The sequence below is a fragment of the Phyllobates terribilis genome, unplaced genomic scaffold (genome assembly GCF_046119375.1).
Source record: "Phyllobates terribilis strain yellow unplaced genomic scaffold, ASM4611937v1 Scaffold_8__6_contigs__length_399053987, whole genome shotgun sequence".
Taxonomy (NCBI): Eukaryota; Metazoa; Chordata; class Amphibia; order Anura; family Dendrobatidae; genus Phyllobates; species Phyllobates terribilis.
Window position 1 is genome coordinate 174,213,289 of NW_027362768.1, and position 15,171 is coordinate 174,228,459.

Here is a 15,171-nt window from a genome sequence, read left to right on the forward strand (position 1 = left end):
AATCTTGCCACCCTTTTCTTAAACATCTCCCACCACTCTGACTTACTACTACAAAGATCCAGTAAGGGTACCTGGCTCTGAAGAAAATCCTCAAAGGACTGTCTTATCTCCGCTTCTTCCAAGAGAGACGAATTGAGCCTCCAAAAGCCTCTTCCCATCCGGGGGGTCTCTGTAACATTCAGGGAAAACAAAATCAAACAGTGATCGGAGAACTCCACCTCAACAACAGATATTGCTGAAGAGACTGCTTCCTCCTTTAAATAAAACCTGTCTATCCTGGACCTACAGTTACCTCTATGATAGGTGAACCCCTCGTGGCCTGCGGTGTGCCGGATGTGGACATCCACCAGGCGAGCCTCACTAGCTATACTATTAAGGGCGACGCTATCATAAGTCAGCTTGTCTCTGGAACCTCCTCTTTCCCGGGGCCTCATGACAGTGTTGAAGTCCCCTCCAAAGACGACCTGCCGACTCGTAAAAAGGTAGGGCTTGATCCTCATAAAGAGACACTTCCGGTCCCATTTAGATTGGGGACCATAGATGTTAATGAGCCGAAGCTCATGTCCCTTCATGAGGACATCTAATATCAGGCACCTCCCCATTTCTAACTCCATAACCCGTCGGCATTCTACCGGTGCGGTAAAAAGGACCGCCACTCCGCTATACGGCTCGGCCGCAAGAGACCAATAGGAGGGCCCGAGTCTCCACTCCCTCTTAGCGATAAACACCTCTGCCATATTTGGCAGCCTGGTCTCTTGCAAAAAGAAAATGTCAGCTTCAACCCGGCTGAGAAAATCAAAGGCCGCAAATCTAGCCATGTTTGACTTAATGCTGGCGACATTAATGGATGCAAGCGTCAACGGAGTGGGTACCGCCATCATTGGTGATTGAGTTAGATGGCTTTCTTCTTCCCACTCCCCTTATCCTCTGCCTCAGAGGAGGAATCCTTCCCCCTCTTTAATGACACAGAGGTGTCCATTCCCACATTTTTCCTTCTTTTTTCGTCCTCGTCTCTGGACTCTGGGCCAGTCCCTCCCCCCAAGGACCTTGCATCCCCAGGAGAAGGAGACTCGGCGCCCCCTGTAAGCTCCGCTGAAGCCAGAACCTCACCCTCAGCCTCCTCCTCAGAGGAAGAGATGTTATCAAGGGCTTGGAACCGGTTAGAAAGACCAACTAGAGGGGAGTCGGTTTTACCTTCCTTAGGTACCTTGGTCAGAGCGGGAGAAGATGTTTTATCTCCCTTCTTTTTCTTCTTTTTGGTGCCGAGCTTACGCTTGTGCTCTAGCCACCGCTTATTATCCTCATCCATACTTTCATAATGGGAGGATTCTGAAGCAGAGGCGGTTTCCTCCCTGTGGATCCTCCTGACCTCCTCATCCAACTCATCATCCCTCGGGGCCTCAGCAGCAACACTGGCATCCAGGACAGGGGCCGCCCCGGTAGTCTGGGGCTCGCCCCGCTCCCTCTCCTGTCTGCGCTTGTCTAGACGCCTCAGCTGGGCAGGCGTCTTTTTATTGCTTTTCTTCCCTGGCCCCTCAGCTCCCCCACCCCTGCTAGTCCCCTCCCCAGCAGAATCGGCCTCACGGCTTACTCCCACCGGGGTCTCGACTGCATTAGCAAAGGAGCGAGGACAACGGCTGAATGGGTGGCCTAACTCACCACACAGGTGGCACCTAATCTCCACACAAGAGGCGGCAAGATGGCCGACACCCCCACACAACGCGCATTTCTGCACGGTGCAGCTTGCACTGAAGTGTGTGGGGTCGCCGCACCTGTGACAGAGCTTCGGTTGCCCCTGGTAGAAGACCAGGATACGATCCCTACCCAGGAAGGCAGACGATGGAATGTGGGCAACCGTACCACCTGAACGCTTAAGTTTTACCATAAATGTCCAGGCTCCTGACCAGATACCAAACTCGTCGCGGTTTTTCTTTGGCATCTCCACCACCTCTCCATACCGACCAAGCCACGTCATGATGTCATAGCAAGAAAGCGACTCGTTACGAGTCATCACGGTCACTTTCTTGATTTGGTTTTGGCGAGACACTGCCTGAACGGCAAAGTCTCGCCAGCCGGGCTCATTTTTTGCCAACTCATAATTCACCCAGAAGAGCTCAAGCCCCTCCGGCCGAACAAAGCTGACATCAAACTCAGGCGTGGAATAGGGATGTATCAAGGCGTAGATGTCAATCGCCTTGAAGCCCATCCTCAGCAGGAGCTCCACAACTTTAGACCTTGGCGGACATGCATCACTGCCCCTCCACCGAAGACGGACCACATTCCTACGCACACTGCCTGGCCCGGCTGTTGGGAGGGACCACACTGTATCTCCCCCTTTTTGCTCTCGGAAGGCCCCGAGGCCATGCCTCTCTATCCAGAAGGATAGATCAACCTCTCGACCCTCTACCATTAGTGATCTCTCCCCCTTCTTTAGAGCCTCCAGAAGGCGCCGTTGCAACATGCCGTCCCCAAAGCCCGGAGACGAGGAGGATGCCCTATTTGCCCCGGAGGTGACACTGGCATAACTCTGGACAGGTGTTGCCACCCCCGGGGGGGCAACCGGACCAGTGACCACATCAGCCCCAACAGTATCACCATTACCCACCTCCATCTCACCCTCCACCAAACCAGCAACCACACCACTAGACAATGAATTATCCTCATTCACCTCCACCACCACATTCATTCCTGCTGGACCAGTAACAATGGTGGATGACCTTTTGACCTCCGCATCAGGCACAAGGGGCTCAGTCACCTCCATAGAACTGGAGGCAACCTCACCCCCGGTCTTATGTGTGCCCTCCACATCATCGGTCGGTAATTTCCGCTGTTTGGCATTTGGTATAATGTGCCGCTGATCTCTAGCTGCAGTTAGGCGCCTCTGATCTTTAGCATCAGGATCTTCCGGACCAGCGACGCCAACACAAAATAGCACTTTCGTGGGAGGACCGGAACGCTCAGCCCCAACTGCCCCCTCACACTGCCGCCGCTTCTCAACTAAGTGATCAGCGGCAACAGCATTCAGAGGTGCCGAGGCTACCGGAGCTGCCCCCGACACCGGGCTGCTCCCCCCTCCCACTGAGGAGTGCACCACAGCATCGTGGCCTGATGGAACGCCCGCCGCCGGGCCGCCCTCACTGTCCAGCCTCTCGGCTGATGCACCTCCTGCTGCGTCCCCACTACTAAAAGCAGAGACGGAGCTCTGCGCCTCACTACCGCGCTCTGTAATCTCCCCGCGCCTTTGCACCGGATCCACAGCAGAACCCAGGCTGGGCTGGGCAACGGGGCTTATACAGCGAGCCGAGCCTGCCGCCGACTCAGGGGGTACAGGGAGGGGGGCATGTACGTATCTTACCGCTTCCTGCAGCTTTGGCTTGGTCTTCTTTGCCTTTTTGTGGCCCCCAGGTGCCTCTTCTGGTAGATCGTCACCAAGATGGAAGTTTTGGAGGCACACTGGGGACTCCAGGAGCTTAATCTCCGCCATTAGCGCCCCTCCCTGGCCGCTGCTGTCACTGTCCTCCCCAGAGCCGGCAGAACTGCGACCGGATGTCACTGTCGCCTGTCCTGCAGGGAGCTCGCTGCACGTGGCCTGCGGGTGACTTTGCAGGCTGCCAGGTGGGGCTTCCTGCTGGTCATCATCACTCTCATCATCCACCTGGCTCTCGGGCTGCAGCCCCATCTGCCTTTGCTCTCTGGTATCAGCCATTTCTCTGTAGCGGTCTTCATTTATTAGTTTTTCTTTGAAAGGACCACTCTGCTCCCTGATGGTGGCTTTCCTAAGTTCCAGGCGTTTAATTTCACTGCTCAGTCTTTTTACCTCGGCTTGGAGTTTTGCCTTCCTTGGTTTGGAGGCCCCCGCAGCTTTGGCGCTTGTGCAGGGCAGCTCCTCCCGGAGCCTCCTGATGAGCTTACTGGCATCTTCATACTCACGGAGGTGGATCATGACCCGGGAGGCATAGGTGGACACAGACTCCCGGGGTCCCTGCTGCGCCCACCCCCCCTCAGGGAGGTCGGCCTCACCTCCGTGAGCACTCAGCTTTCCTCCGGAAGGAGCGCCATCTTGCACGCCGCTGTCAGGCTTTTCCTCCATGCTGGAAGCCTTGCGGCTTCTGGGGGTCTCCACAATCCCGGGGGGAGTAGGAGCCACATTGCTGCGACTCCTGGTGCAGCGTCTCACCCCCGAGTCCTCTGATGTGCAGGCCGGTTGCTGGTTTCTTCTGCCCCCCGCCGGCCTGGTTCGGGAAGCAGAAGCCTGGGACTTGGCTCCTTCACTCATCCCAGAAACCAGCTTTCCCTCCGGGAAAGAGAGAGAGCAGGTCCCCAGGTGGAGAGGTGTTGGTTTCTCAGAGATCAGGAGCTCACAGCAGGATCTGCAGCCACCACACCCGTAATCAGCACACTGACTAGCAGCTGATCAGAGCTGCACCCAGTATTCTGCTGGTGCAGTCACTGTGTACATACATTACATTACTGATCCTGAGTTACATCCTGTATTATAGTCCAGAGCTGCACTCACTATTCTGCTGGTGCAGTCACTGTGTACATACATTACATTACTGATCCTGAGTTACATCCTGTATTATATTCCAGAGCTGCACTCACTATTCTACTGGTGCAGTCACTGTGTACATACAGTACAGACCAAAAGTTTGGACACACCTTCTCATTTAAAGATTTTTCGGTATTTTCATGACTATGAGAATTGTACATTCACACTGAAGGCATCAAAACTATGAATTAACACATGTGGAATTATATGCTTAACAAAAAAGTGTGAAACAACTGAAAATAAGTCTTATATTCTAGGTTCTTCAAAGTAGCCACCTTTTGCTTTCAGGACTGCTTTGCACACTCTTGGCATTCTCTTGATGAGCTTCAAGAGGTAGTCACCGGAAATGGTTTTCACTTCACAGGTGTGTCCTGTCAGGTTTAATAAGTGGGATTTCTTGCGTTATAAATGGGGTTGGGACCATCAGTTGTGTTGTGCATAAATCTGGTGGATACACAGCTGATAGTCCTACTGAATAGACTGTTAGAATTTGTATTATGACAAGAAAAAGCAGCTAAGTAAAGAAAAACGAGTGGCCATCATTACTTTAAGAAATGAAGGTCAGTCAGTGCGAAAAATTGGGCAAACTTTGAAAGTGTCCCCAAGTGCAGTTGCAAAAACCATCAAGCGCTACAAAGAAACTGGCTCACATGAGGACCGCCCCAGGAAAGGAAGACCAAGAGTCACCTCTGCTTCTGAGGATAAGTTTATCCGAGTCACCAGCCTCAGAAATCGCAGGTTAACAGCAGCTCAGATTAGAGACCAGGTCAATGCGACACAGAGTTCTAACAGCAGACACATCTCTTCAACAACTATTTGGGCTAAAGAACACAAGGAATGGACATTAGACCAGTGGAAATCTGTGCTTTGGTCTGATGAGTCCAAATTTGAGATCTTTGGTTCCAACCACCGTGTCTTTGTGCGACGCAGAAAAGGTGAACGGATGGACTCTACATGCCTGGTTCCCACCGTGAAGCATGGAGGAGGAGGTGTGATGGTGTGGGGGTGCTTTACTGGTGACACTGTTGGGGATTTATTCAAAATTGAAGGCATACTGAACCAGCATGGGTACCACAGCATCTTGCAGCGGCATGCTATTCCATCCGGTTTGCGTTTGGTTGGACCATCATTTATTTTTCAACAGGACAATGACCCCAAACACACCTCCAGGCTGTGTAAGGGCTATTTGACCAAGAAGGAGAGTGATGGGGTGCTACGCCAGATGACCTGGCCTCCACAGTCACCAGACCTGAACCCAATCGAGATGGTTTGGGGTGAGCTGGACCGCAGAGTGAAGGCAAAAGGGCCAACAAGTGCTAAGCACCTCTGGGAACTCCTTCAAGATTATTGGAAGACCATTTCCGGTGACTACCTCTTGAAGCTCATCAAGAGAATGCCAAGAGTGTGCAAAGCAGTCATCAAAGCAAAAGGTGGCTACTTTGAAGAACCTAGAATATAAGACATATTTTCAGTTGTTTCACACTTTTTTGTTAAGTATATAATTCCACATGTGTTAATTCATAGTTTTGATGCCTTCAGTGTGAATGTACAATTTTCATAGTCATGAAAATACAGAAAAATCTTTAAATGAGAAGGTGTGTCCAAACTTTTGGTCTATACTGTACATTACATTACTGATCCTGAGTTACATCCTGTATTATACTCCAGAGCTGCACTCACTATTCTGCCGGTGCAGTCACTGTGTACATACCTTACATTACTGATCCTGAGTTACATCCTGTATTATACTCCAGAGCTGCACTCACTATTCTGCAGCTGCAGTCACTGTGTACATACATTACATTACTGAACCTGTACTGATCCTGAGTTACATCCTGTATTATACTCCAGAGCTGCACTCGCTATTCTGCTTGTGCAGTCACTGTGTACATACATTACTGATCCTGTGTTACATCCTGTATTATACTCCAGAGCTGCACTCACTATTCTGCTGGTGCAGTCACTGTGTACATACATTACATTACTGATCCTGAGTTACATCCTGTATTATACTCCAGAGCTGCACTCACTATTCTGCTGGTGCAGTCACTGTGTACATACATTACATTACTGATCCTGAATTACATCCTGTATTATACTCCAGAGCTGCACTCACTATTCTGCTGGTGCAGTCACTGTGTACATACATTACATTACTGATCCTGTGTTACATCCTGTATTATACTCCAGAGCTGCACTCACTATTCTGCTGGTGCAGTCACTGTGTACATACATTACATTACTGATCCTGTACTGATCCTGAGTTACATCCTGTATTATACTCCAGAGCTGCACTCACTATTCTGCTGGTGCAGTCAATGTGTACATACATTACATTACTGATCCTGTACTGATCCTGAGTTACATCCTGTATTATACTCCAGAGCTGCACTCACTATTCTGCTGGTGCAGTCACTGTGTACATACATTACATTACTTATCTGGTACTGACCCTGAATTACATCCTGTATTATACTCCAGAGCTGCACTCACTATTCTGCTGGTGCAGTTACTGTGTACATACATTACATTACTGATCTTGTGTTACATCCTGTATTATACTCCAGAGCTGCACTCACTATTCTGCTGGTGCAGTCACTGTGTACATACATTACATTACTGATCCTGTACTGATCCTGAGTTACATCCTGTATTATACTCCAGAGCTGCACTCACTATTCTGCTGGTGCAGTCACTGTGTACATACATTACATTACTTATCTGGTACTGACCCTGAGTTACATCCTGTATTATACTCCAGAGCTGCACTCACTATTCTGCTGGTGCAGTCACTGTGTACATACATTACATTACTTATCTGGTACTGACCCTGAATTACATCCTGTATTATACTCCAGAGCTGCACTCACTATTCTGCTGGTGCAGTTACTGTGTACATACATTACATTACTGATCTTGTGTTACATCCTGTATTATACTCCAGAGCTGCACTCACTATTCTGCTGGTGCAGTCACTGTGTACATACATTACATTACTGATCCTGTACTGATCCTGAGTTACATCCTGTATTATACTCCAGAGCTGCACTCACTATTCTGCTGGTGCAGTCACTGTGTACATACATTACATTACTTATCTGGTACTGACCCTGAGTTACATCCTGTATTATACTCCAGAGCTGCACTCACTATTCTGCTGGTGCAGTCACTGTGTACATACATTACATTACTTATCTGGTACTGACCCTGAATTACATCCTGTATTATACTCCAGAGCTGCACTCACTATTCTGCTGGTGCAGTTACTGTGTACATACATTACATTACTGATCTTGTGTTACATCCTGTATTATACTCCAGAGCTGCACTCACTATTCTGCTGGTGCAGTCACTGTGTACATACATTACATTACTGATCCTGTACTGATCCTGAGTTACATCCTGTATTATACTCCAGAGCTGCACTCACTATTCTGCTGGTGCAGTCACTGTGTACATACATTACATTACTGATCCTGTACTGACCCTGAGTTACATCCTGTATTATACTCCAGAGCTGCACTCACTATTCTGCTGGTGCAGTCACTGTGTACATACATTACATTACTTATCTGGTACTGACCCTGAGTTACATCCTGTATTATACTCCAGAGCTGCACTCACTATTCTGCTGGTGCAGTCACTGTGTACATACATTACATTACTGATCCCGTGTTACATCCTGTATTATACTCCAGAGCTGCACTCACTATTCTTCTGGTGCAGTCACTGTGTACATACATTACATTACTGATCCTGAGTTACATGCTGTATTATACTCCAGAGCTGCACTCACTATTCTTCTGGTGCAGTCACTGTGTACATACATTACATTACTGATCCTGTACTGATCCTGAGTTACATCCTGTATTATACTCCAGAGCTGCACTCACTATTTTGAACTTTAATCAAATAGTACAACATGGTTCAGACAATTCACCGTTATATACACGACAGTTTCTGAGATACTTGCTACTATAATGTGAACTGTAGGGTGAAGGAGTTGTCTAAATTGGTAAAACATATCTACTTTCTTCCAGAAACAGTCACTTTTGTTTATTCCTGATATTGTAACACCACTCCGTTAATGTTGCGGGTGCTGAGCTGCAGTACCACCACATCCTAAGGATGGGTATGGGGCTTCTTTTGGAAAAAAACAGCCATGTATTTTTCAATCCCATGAAACTTCTTTAACAAAAAAATTGGAAATGTCACCTTTTTTAATATTTTTAACATTACAATAAGCTCTGCAGTGTTTTCTTTGACTATTGTAATCATCGTCCTAATATTAGGACAGCTACCGTGCGCTAATTATATAGCACTTTAATTTACTCGTTATTTATTTTTTTAATTGCTTAATTTTTTTATATATATACTTTTTGCTGATCCTCGTTTCGGCAGCTTCTCCAGATGGCGCTCACTTTTAAGTAAACAAGAACGTATTCAATTAAATTATTTCCCAAAGTGTAGCATTTATATTCAAAAACGGCCTCCGGTACCCAGCAATTATCGCCTCTAATCAGCCGCCTGATTGCAAGTCATTCATTACTTAGCTAATGTGTCTTGTTTCTGGATATTCGTAACTCTCTTACATTTCTTATACTTTTTTTTTTTTCTTTTTTTTATTCCTGTTGTTTTTTATTGTTTGTTGTGTTGTTTCTCAGCAGAATCAAATTTTTTGATTTAGAACTTGAAAACTTTTTTGATGAGAATTCAGCACAAAACTTAACAAGTGATGATAGAATCCGGTAACAATAATCCCCCCAAAATGTTATTTCTTCAGGGTGGGCTGCACCTAACAGCCACGGTTTGGCCAGTGTGTGCGGTTTTACTCTATATTGACCCATATTTGCAATGTCTGTTTTTTGACCGTCCGTTTTATGCAATCGTTCACAAAGTTTTAACTGAAAACATGCGCCACAAACCACCATTGGATCGCCATGGGATTCCAGTGCTTATGTCGTTGATTCTGCTTTTACATATTTTCTGGTGGTTGGTTACTGTTTTAAGTTATTGGCTTGTCCTCTTCTCAGTGTTTAGTAGCAGGTTTAATTCCTCACTTCCCATTGCCAGTGCCATGTTGGTTCCCTGAGGTCTATTTTGTTCCCCTTTTGCCAGTGGCTAGTGGCATATTTTGTTCTCCTATTCTTGGTGCCCAGCAACAAGTTTGGTTCTTTTTTTTCTGGTGACTAGCAGCTTGTTTGCTTCCCCTTTTTTATGCCTTGTGGCTTGTTTACATTCTTCTCTTAATTTTTTTTTATGCCCAGCCATATTTTTGGTTCCATTCTTCCTGGTGTTGTGTTTGGATACTAGTGGCTACCAGTACGTTTGCTTTACTTCTCGGTGCCCAATTGCATGTTTTTTGTTCCCTTTTTCCTGGTGCTCATTGGCATGTTTCATTCTCCTTATCATGGTGCCCAGTGATATGTTTGGTTCCCAGTGCCTAGTGGCATCTTTGGTTCCTTTTTTCCTGGTGCTTGGTGGCATGTTTGGTTGCCCTCTTCTCGGTGTCCAGTGACATCTTTTGGTTCCCTTCTTTCTGGTGCTTGCTGGCAAGTTTGATTTTCCTCTTTCTAGTAACTAGCAATACATTTTGGTTCCATTCTTCTTTGTACAATTGTGGCAGGTTTGGTTCTTCTCTTCTTTGTGCCCAGCAACATGCTAAGTTTCCTTCTTCCCAGTGTCTACTGACTTGTCCTTTTCTTCTCTTCCCAATGTCTTGTGGGCTGTCTTGTTCTTCTCTTCCCAATGTCTTGTGGGCTGTCTTGTTCTTCTCTTCCCAGTGTCTTGTAGCCTGTCTTGTTCTTCTCTTCCCGGTGTCTTGTGGCCTGTCTTGTTCTTCTCTTCCCGGTGTCTTGTGGCCTGTCTTGTTCTTCTCTTCCCGGTGTCTTGTGGCCTGTCTTGTTCTTCTCTTCCCGGTGTCTTGTGGCCTGTCTTGTTCTTCTCTTCCCGGTGTCTTGTGGCCTGTCTTGTTCTTCTCTTCCCGGTGTCTTGTGGCCTGTCTTGTTCTTCTCTTCCCGGTGTCTTGTGGCCTGTCTTGTTCTTCTCTTCCCGGTGTCTTGTGGCCTGTCTTGTTCTTCTCTTCCCGGTGTCTTGTGGCCTGTCTTGTTCTTCTCTTCTCGGTGTCTTGTGGCCTGTCTTGTTCTTCTCTTCCCGGTGTCTTGTGGCCTGTCTTGTTCTTCTCTTCCCGGTGTCTTGTGGCCTGTCTTGTTCTTCTCTTCCTGGTGTCTTGTGGCCTGTCTTGTTCTTCTCTTCTCGGTGTCTTGTGGCCTGTCTTGTTCTTCTCTTCCCGGTGTCTTGTGGCCTGTCTTGTTCTTCTCTTCCCGGTGTCTTGTGGCCTGTCTTGTTCTTCTCTTCTCGGTGTCTTGTGGCCTGTCTTGTTCTTCTCTTGTCTAGTCAAGGCATGTTTGGCTTTCCTGTTATTGGTCAACAGTAAGATGTTTTGTTCCTGGTGGTATGTTTATCTCCTCTACTCCCAATGTCCATTGGCATGCTTGGTTTCTCTCTTCTCGATGCCCAGTGGTATGGTTGTTTCCTGTCCTGATGCCCAGGGATCTGTTAATTCCCTTCTTCCTTATGCTCAGTGGCATATGTAGTTCCCCAGTAACCGGTGGCCTTTTTGGGTTGCTCTCTTCCCTTCGTGGAGTGGTGTGTTTTTCATCCTCTTTCTCCACTGCCTAATCATATTTTGTTTCTGTTCTTCTTATCTAGCATCATGTCGGCATTTTATCTATCTAGTGACTATGTTTAGTTTTTCCTTTTCCCAGTGAAATGTTTTAGCTGCCAAATATGAGAATCTAACTACTACCTCCATCATTGATGCTAAGATCTACATCTCCCAGTATTTCTTTATAAATTTGAATTTGTATCATTGATATCTGAGAAAGTAAAACATGATCTAAGTTTAAATGTAAAGTTTTTCAGGAAGAGACATTGTGGGAGGGGAAGTGTTCTGATTGACTGCCAGGAAGAACTTGGAGAGGAAGGGAGGACCTTCTGAGTGACCAGTTGTCAGAAAAGGCGGCCTCACGAGAGCGAACAGGACTGCCGATGAGAACTGCAGGAAGACTAGTGGGCAAAAATGGTCTGGAGTAGAAATAAAAAGAATTGCAGAATATTCACGTGTCTTAAATTATTTACTTAATTATATTAATATGAACATAAAGTAATTATATTGCTCATTTTGGCTGCACTTTGCGGTTGGCATTTGACCATTTTCAGGTCTCTCTTTCAGAAATGCACCTAATGTTCCCATCCTGTGCAGATTCTGGACGCTAGGGCAGTTTGTTACAATGTTTTCCCCTTTTTTCCATAAGTGCATTTTGCTATTAGCAGCGAGATCTATTGCAGAATTAAATAAAACCTGATATTTGTTTTCCAAACATAAAGCGCCGTCCTGAGGACTAATAGATGTCCTGTGAAATACAAGACACGGGGAATGGGCTTTTTAGTTTACTCTCCATAAAAGACACAATGTTGAGTCCCAGCGATTCTCCGAGGTTTTACTGCGTCCGCTGCCTCCGACTCTGCGAGGTAACGAGAAATATTTATTTTTCTCCCCTATTTAATGCATTATTATTATTATTTGCACCTGGTCATTTTGGAACATAAACAATGGCGGTTTATTGTCTCTAGGTATAGCATGTATTTCTGGTTAGGATCATGCTGCATTTTCTTTCTTTTGCCATTTTTAATTTTGCCCTATGTAACGTTTTTGAACATCCTCATGGTAATGGACCTTTCTTGTCCTCCTGTATTAAAGATTGATATTATATGCATTTCTTAACTTTTATGATTTTTACTTTTTTTCTATGTCTCTATTATGTTTCTAATATTTATTTCGATTTTTTTTTTGAATGTTTTAATTGATATCACATGATTTGTGAATGATTTGTGAATACGTATGAATATTCCCCTCTCGTGCAGAGCGTCTCTCCAGGACCTGCCGGCCCTCCACCACCAATGAAGCTTCCCCCTCCGTATAGAGAGTCCCCCACTCCTGTCACATCTGAGGTTGAACCTGACATTGTGGACCGTGATGGTAAGAAAAATTTTTTATGTTTTTTTTCATGAAACAAATTCTTCATCTTTAAATTTAAATTATTCTTTTTTTTTTTTTTTTCTATAGATTATCCAAAACTTCATACCATAACATTCTTACATTTCATGACATCATTATCTTTATGATTAGATTGTTATCATAGAATTTTATATTTTAAAATATATTTATCCATCTAGAAATTCCAAAGAATATAGCCAGCACTCCAGGAAATGTTCAGTGCTAAAATGTTCTTAAAGAAGTGGCAAAGTTTCGGGCTTAAATACACGGAGCATTTGTCAACCTTGAAAAAAGTTTGAACGGAAACGTTGCATTTGGATTAATAAGGGCACCTCTACTTTTTCATTGAACCTTTTAGAGTGCTGCTGTTTTTTTGATTCCTGATCGATCAATCGATCGATCTCATCCATGAAATTCTTACATTTTTTTTTATTGGTGTCTTTAACAATGTTACAATATTGTTTCCCATGTTGTTGACATCATGGAAATATCCATCTAGTATCTCTCATATTTATTTCAAACTTACTTGAAGAGTTGTACAAGTAATGACCAGTAGGTGGCGCTCCCAAGCAATTTTTTTTTTTCTTTTTTTTTCTTTAGGATCCAGTTTAAAGGGATTGTCCAGGATGGTGTAAAATAATAAGATTCGGAATAGTTGGAATGGGAAAGGATGAGGATTACTCCGCAAATTACTATTAATCACTTTATTAGCTTACACCACTTCGTGACCTTTTTTTATTTATTTTTTTTTAGAACACTTTTAAGGGTCAGACCATTTCTTTTTAACTTTTTTTAAATTGAGAAAATTCTTTTGGCATAATAAAGGCAGAGCTGTTTGCAAACAGGGTGTAACGTGACACACACAGTTCCTGCCCCCGTGTCTGTCATGTTATTTCATCTATGAGGTCCAGTCCCAGGCTTGGTGTCATAGATAGGAGACGTGATTTTTTTTTACCATACACATCAATACTTTAGTTTTGCTGTTCTATAGTAGAAGCAATCAAACTATCAAAGGTTCAAGTTCACCAGAGGGACTGAAAAAAAAGAAGTGAAAAGTAAATGAAAAACTTTAAAATGTGTGTGTATATGTATGTGTATATATATATATATATATATATATATATATATATATATATATATATATATATATATATATATATATATATATATATATATATATATATATATATATATATATAATAATTTTAAAGTTTTTTAAAAATAAAATGTAAAAAAATATACATATTGGTATTTACCATAATTGTCCTGAAGATTACAATTATGTTGCCAGATTATTTTTAGTGCACAATTAACCCCATAAAAATAAATCCCAAAGAACAATGGCAGAATTGTGGAAAAAAAATGTCACCGTGGTTTTTTGGGGGGATTTTTGCCATTTTTCCCTTACTTTATAAGGTAAAATGAATGGTGCAATTCAAAATTACAACTCGTAGTACGTCTGTACCAGTGAGAAAATAAAAAAAAAAATAAAAAAGTTGGCGTTATTTAAAAAAGGGAGAGGAAAAAAATGAAAAAGCCAAAATGAAAATTAGCTTTGTCCTTAAAGGGGTTAAACTTTCAATAGACTTTTGCGTAAAGGCAAATTTAAGAAACAGTAAAATATCTTATGACTTATCAGAGAAATCCGCTTCCTTCCTCTACCCCGTCTTCCTGACATGATCATCCACTCAGCTCCGTTTTACTCAGACAAGACAGAAGGCCGGCTCAGTGAGGTGTCAGGTTACACACCCCATTATACTGTAAGGAGAAGGGAATAGGTGAGAGGAGCAGAGGAAGGGAACAGGCAGAGTCATACAGAGAAAGATCACGCTGAACGTTCCAACAAGTCTTTCAGCTAACCCCAGAGCTGGATTCACATCTACACTGCTCAGTACTTCAGTGTAATGTCCTCCTTCTACTGCTCTTCTTCTCTGTGTGCTAACTATGGAAGGATGAGCTGGAATCCCACATGTCTGTATATGGGAGAGATCATTGCGGCTCATCTCCACCCACCAGTTCAGAGTGAATTACAAAATAGAGCTAGAAACTGCAGTGGTGAAAACTGCTGATAAATGCAATATAAAAGTCATATAATGACACTATGGCGGACACAGACAGAGAAGTGCACCTGAGCAAGAACAGTATATGGGCCCTTTGCAGTCCAATAGCTCAGCATAATGCACAGTTCCACCTGCTTTGGGTGTGGAAATCGCCCCCCTTATCTCTTGGGCCCCTGTGCTTCTGCCCATGTTGCTCCAATAATATGTCTGCCCCTAAATAGCCAGATATGGTGTTATTTAAAAGTTACTTGAAAGTGTATTTCTTATTTTCAACCACTGGGTGTCACTATTGCAAAACTTATTTACATTTCATAGCCTGTAAATCTTACAAGAATCGGAGGATTTGTACGTTTTTTGGGTTAAAGATCAACTTCAAAGTTATTCTTTATAGCTTTTTGTTGTTTTTTTTCCATTTCAATTAGTAACGAATAGCCTTAAAGGGGTCAGCAAGTAAAATGTTATTTGTATCGCAAAGCTATACAATTTTTTTTTTAATATGCTTT

The 15,171-nt window shown here is 44.3% G+C and overlaps 1 protein-coding gene across 5 annotated transcripts in view; it reads left to right on the forward strand.

Annotated features, from left to right (window-relative positions):
* PATJ (PATJ crumbs cell polarity complex component) overlaps positions 1-15,171 on the forward strand; it is a 223,039-nt gene that overhangs the window by 115,331 nt on the left and 92,537 nt on the right. For all 5 annotated transcript variants that reach the window (XM_073643781.1, XM_073643782.1, XM_073643780.1 and 2 more), the window contains one exon: positions 12,476-12,590. In XM_073643781.1, the coding sequence (XP_073499882.1) occupies positions 12,476-12,590 (115 nt within the window). The remainder of the gene's footprint in view (positions 1-12,475; positions 12,591-15,171) is intronic.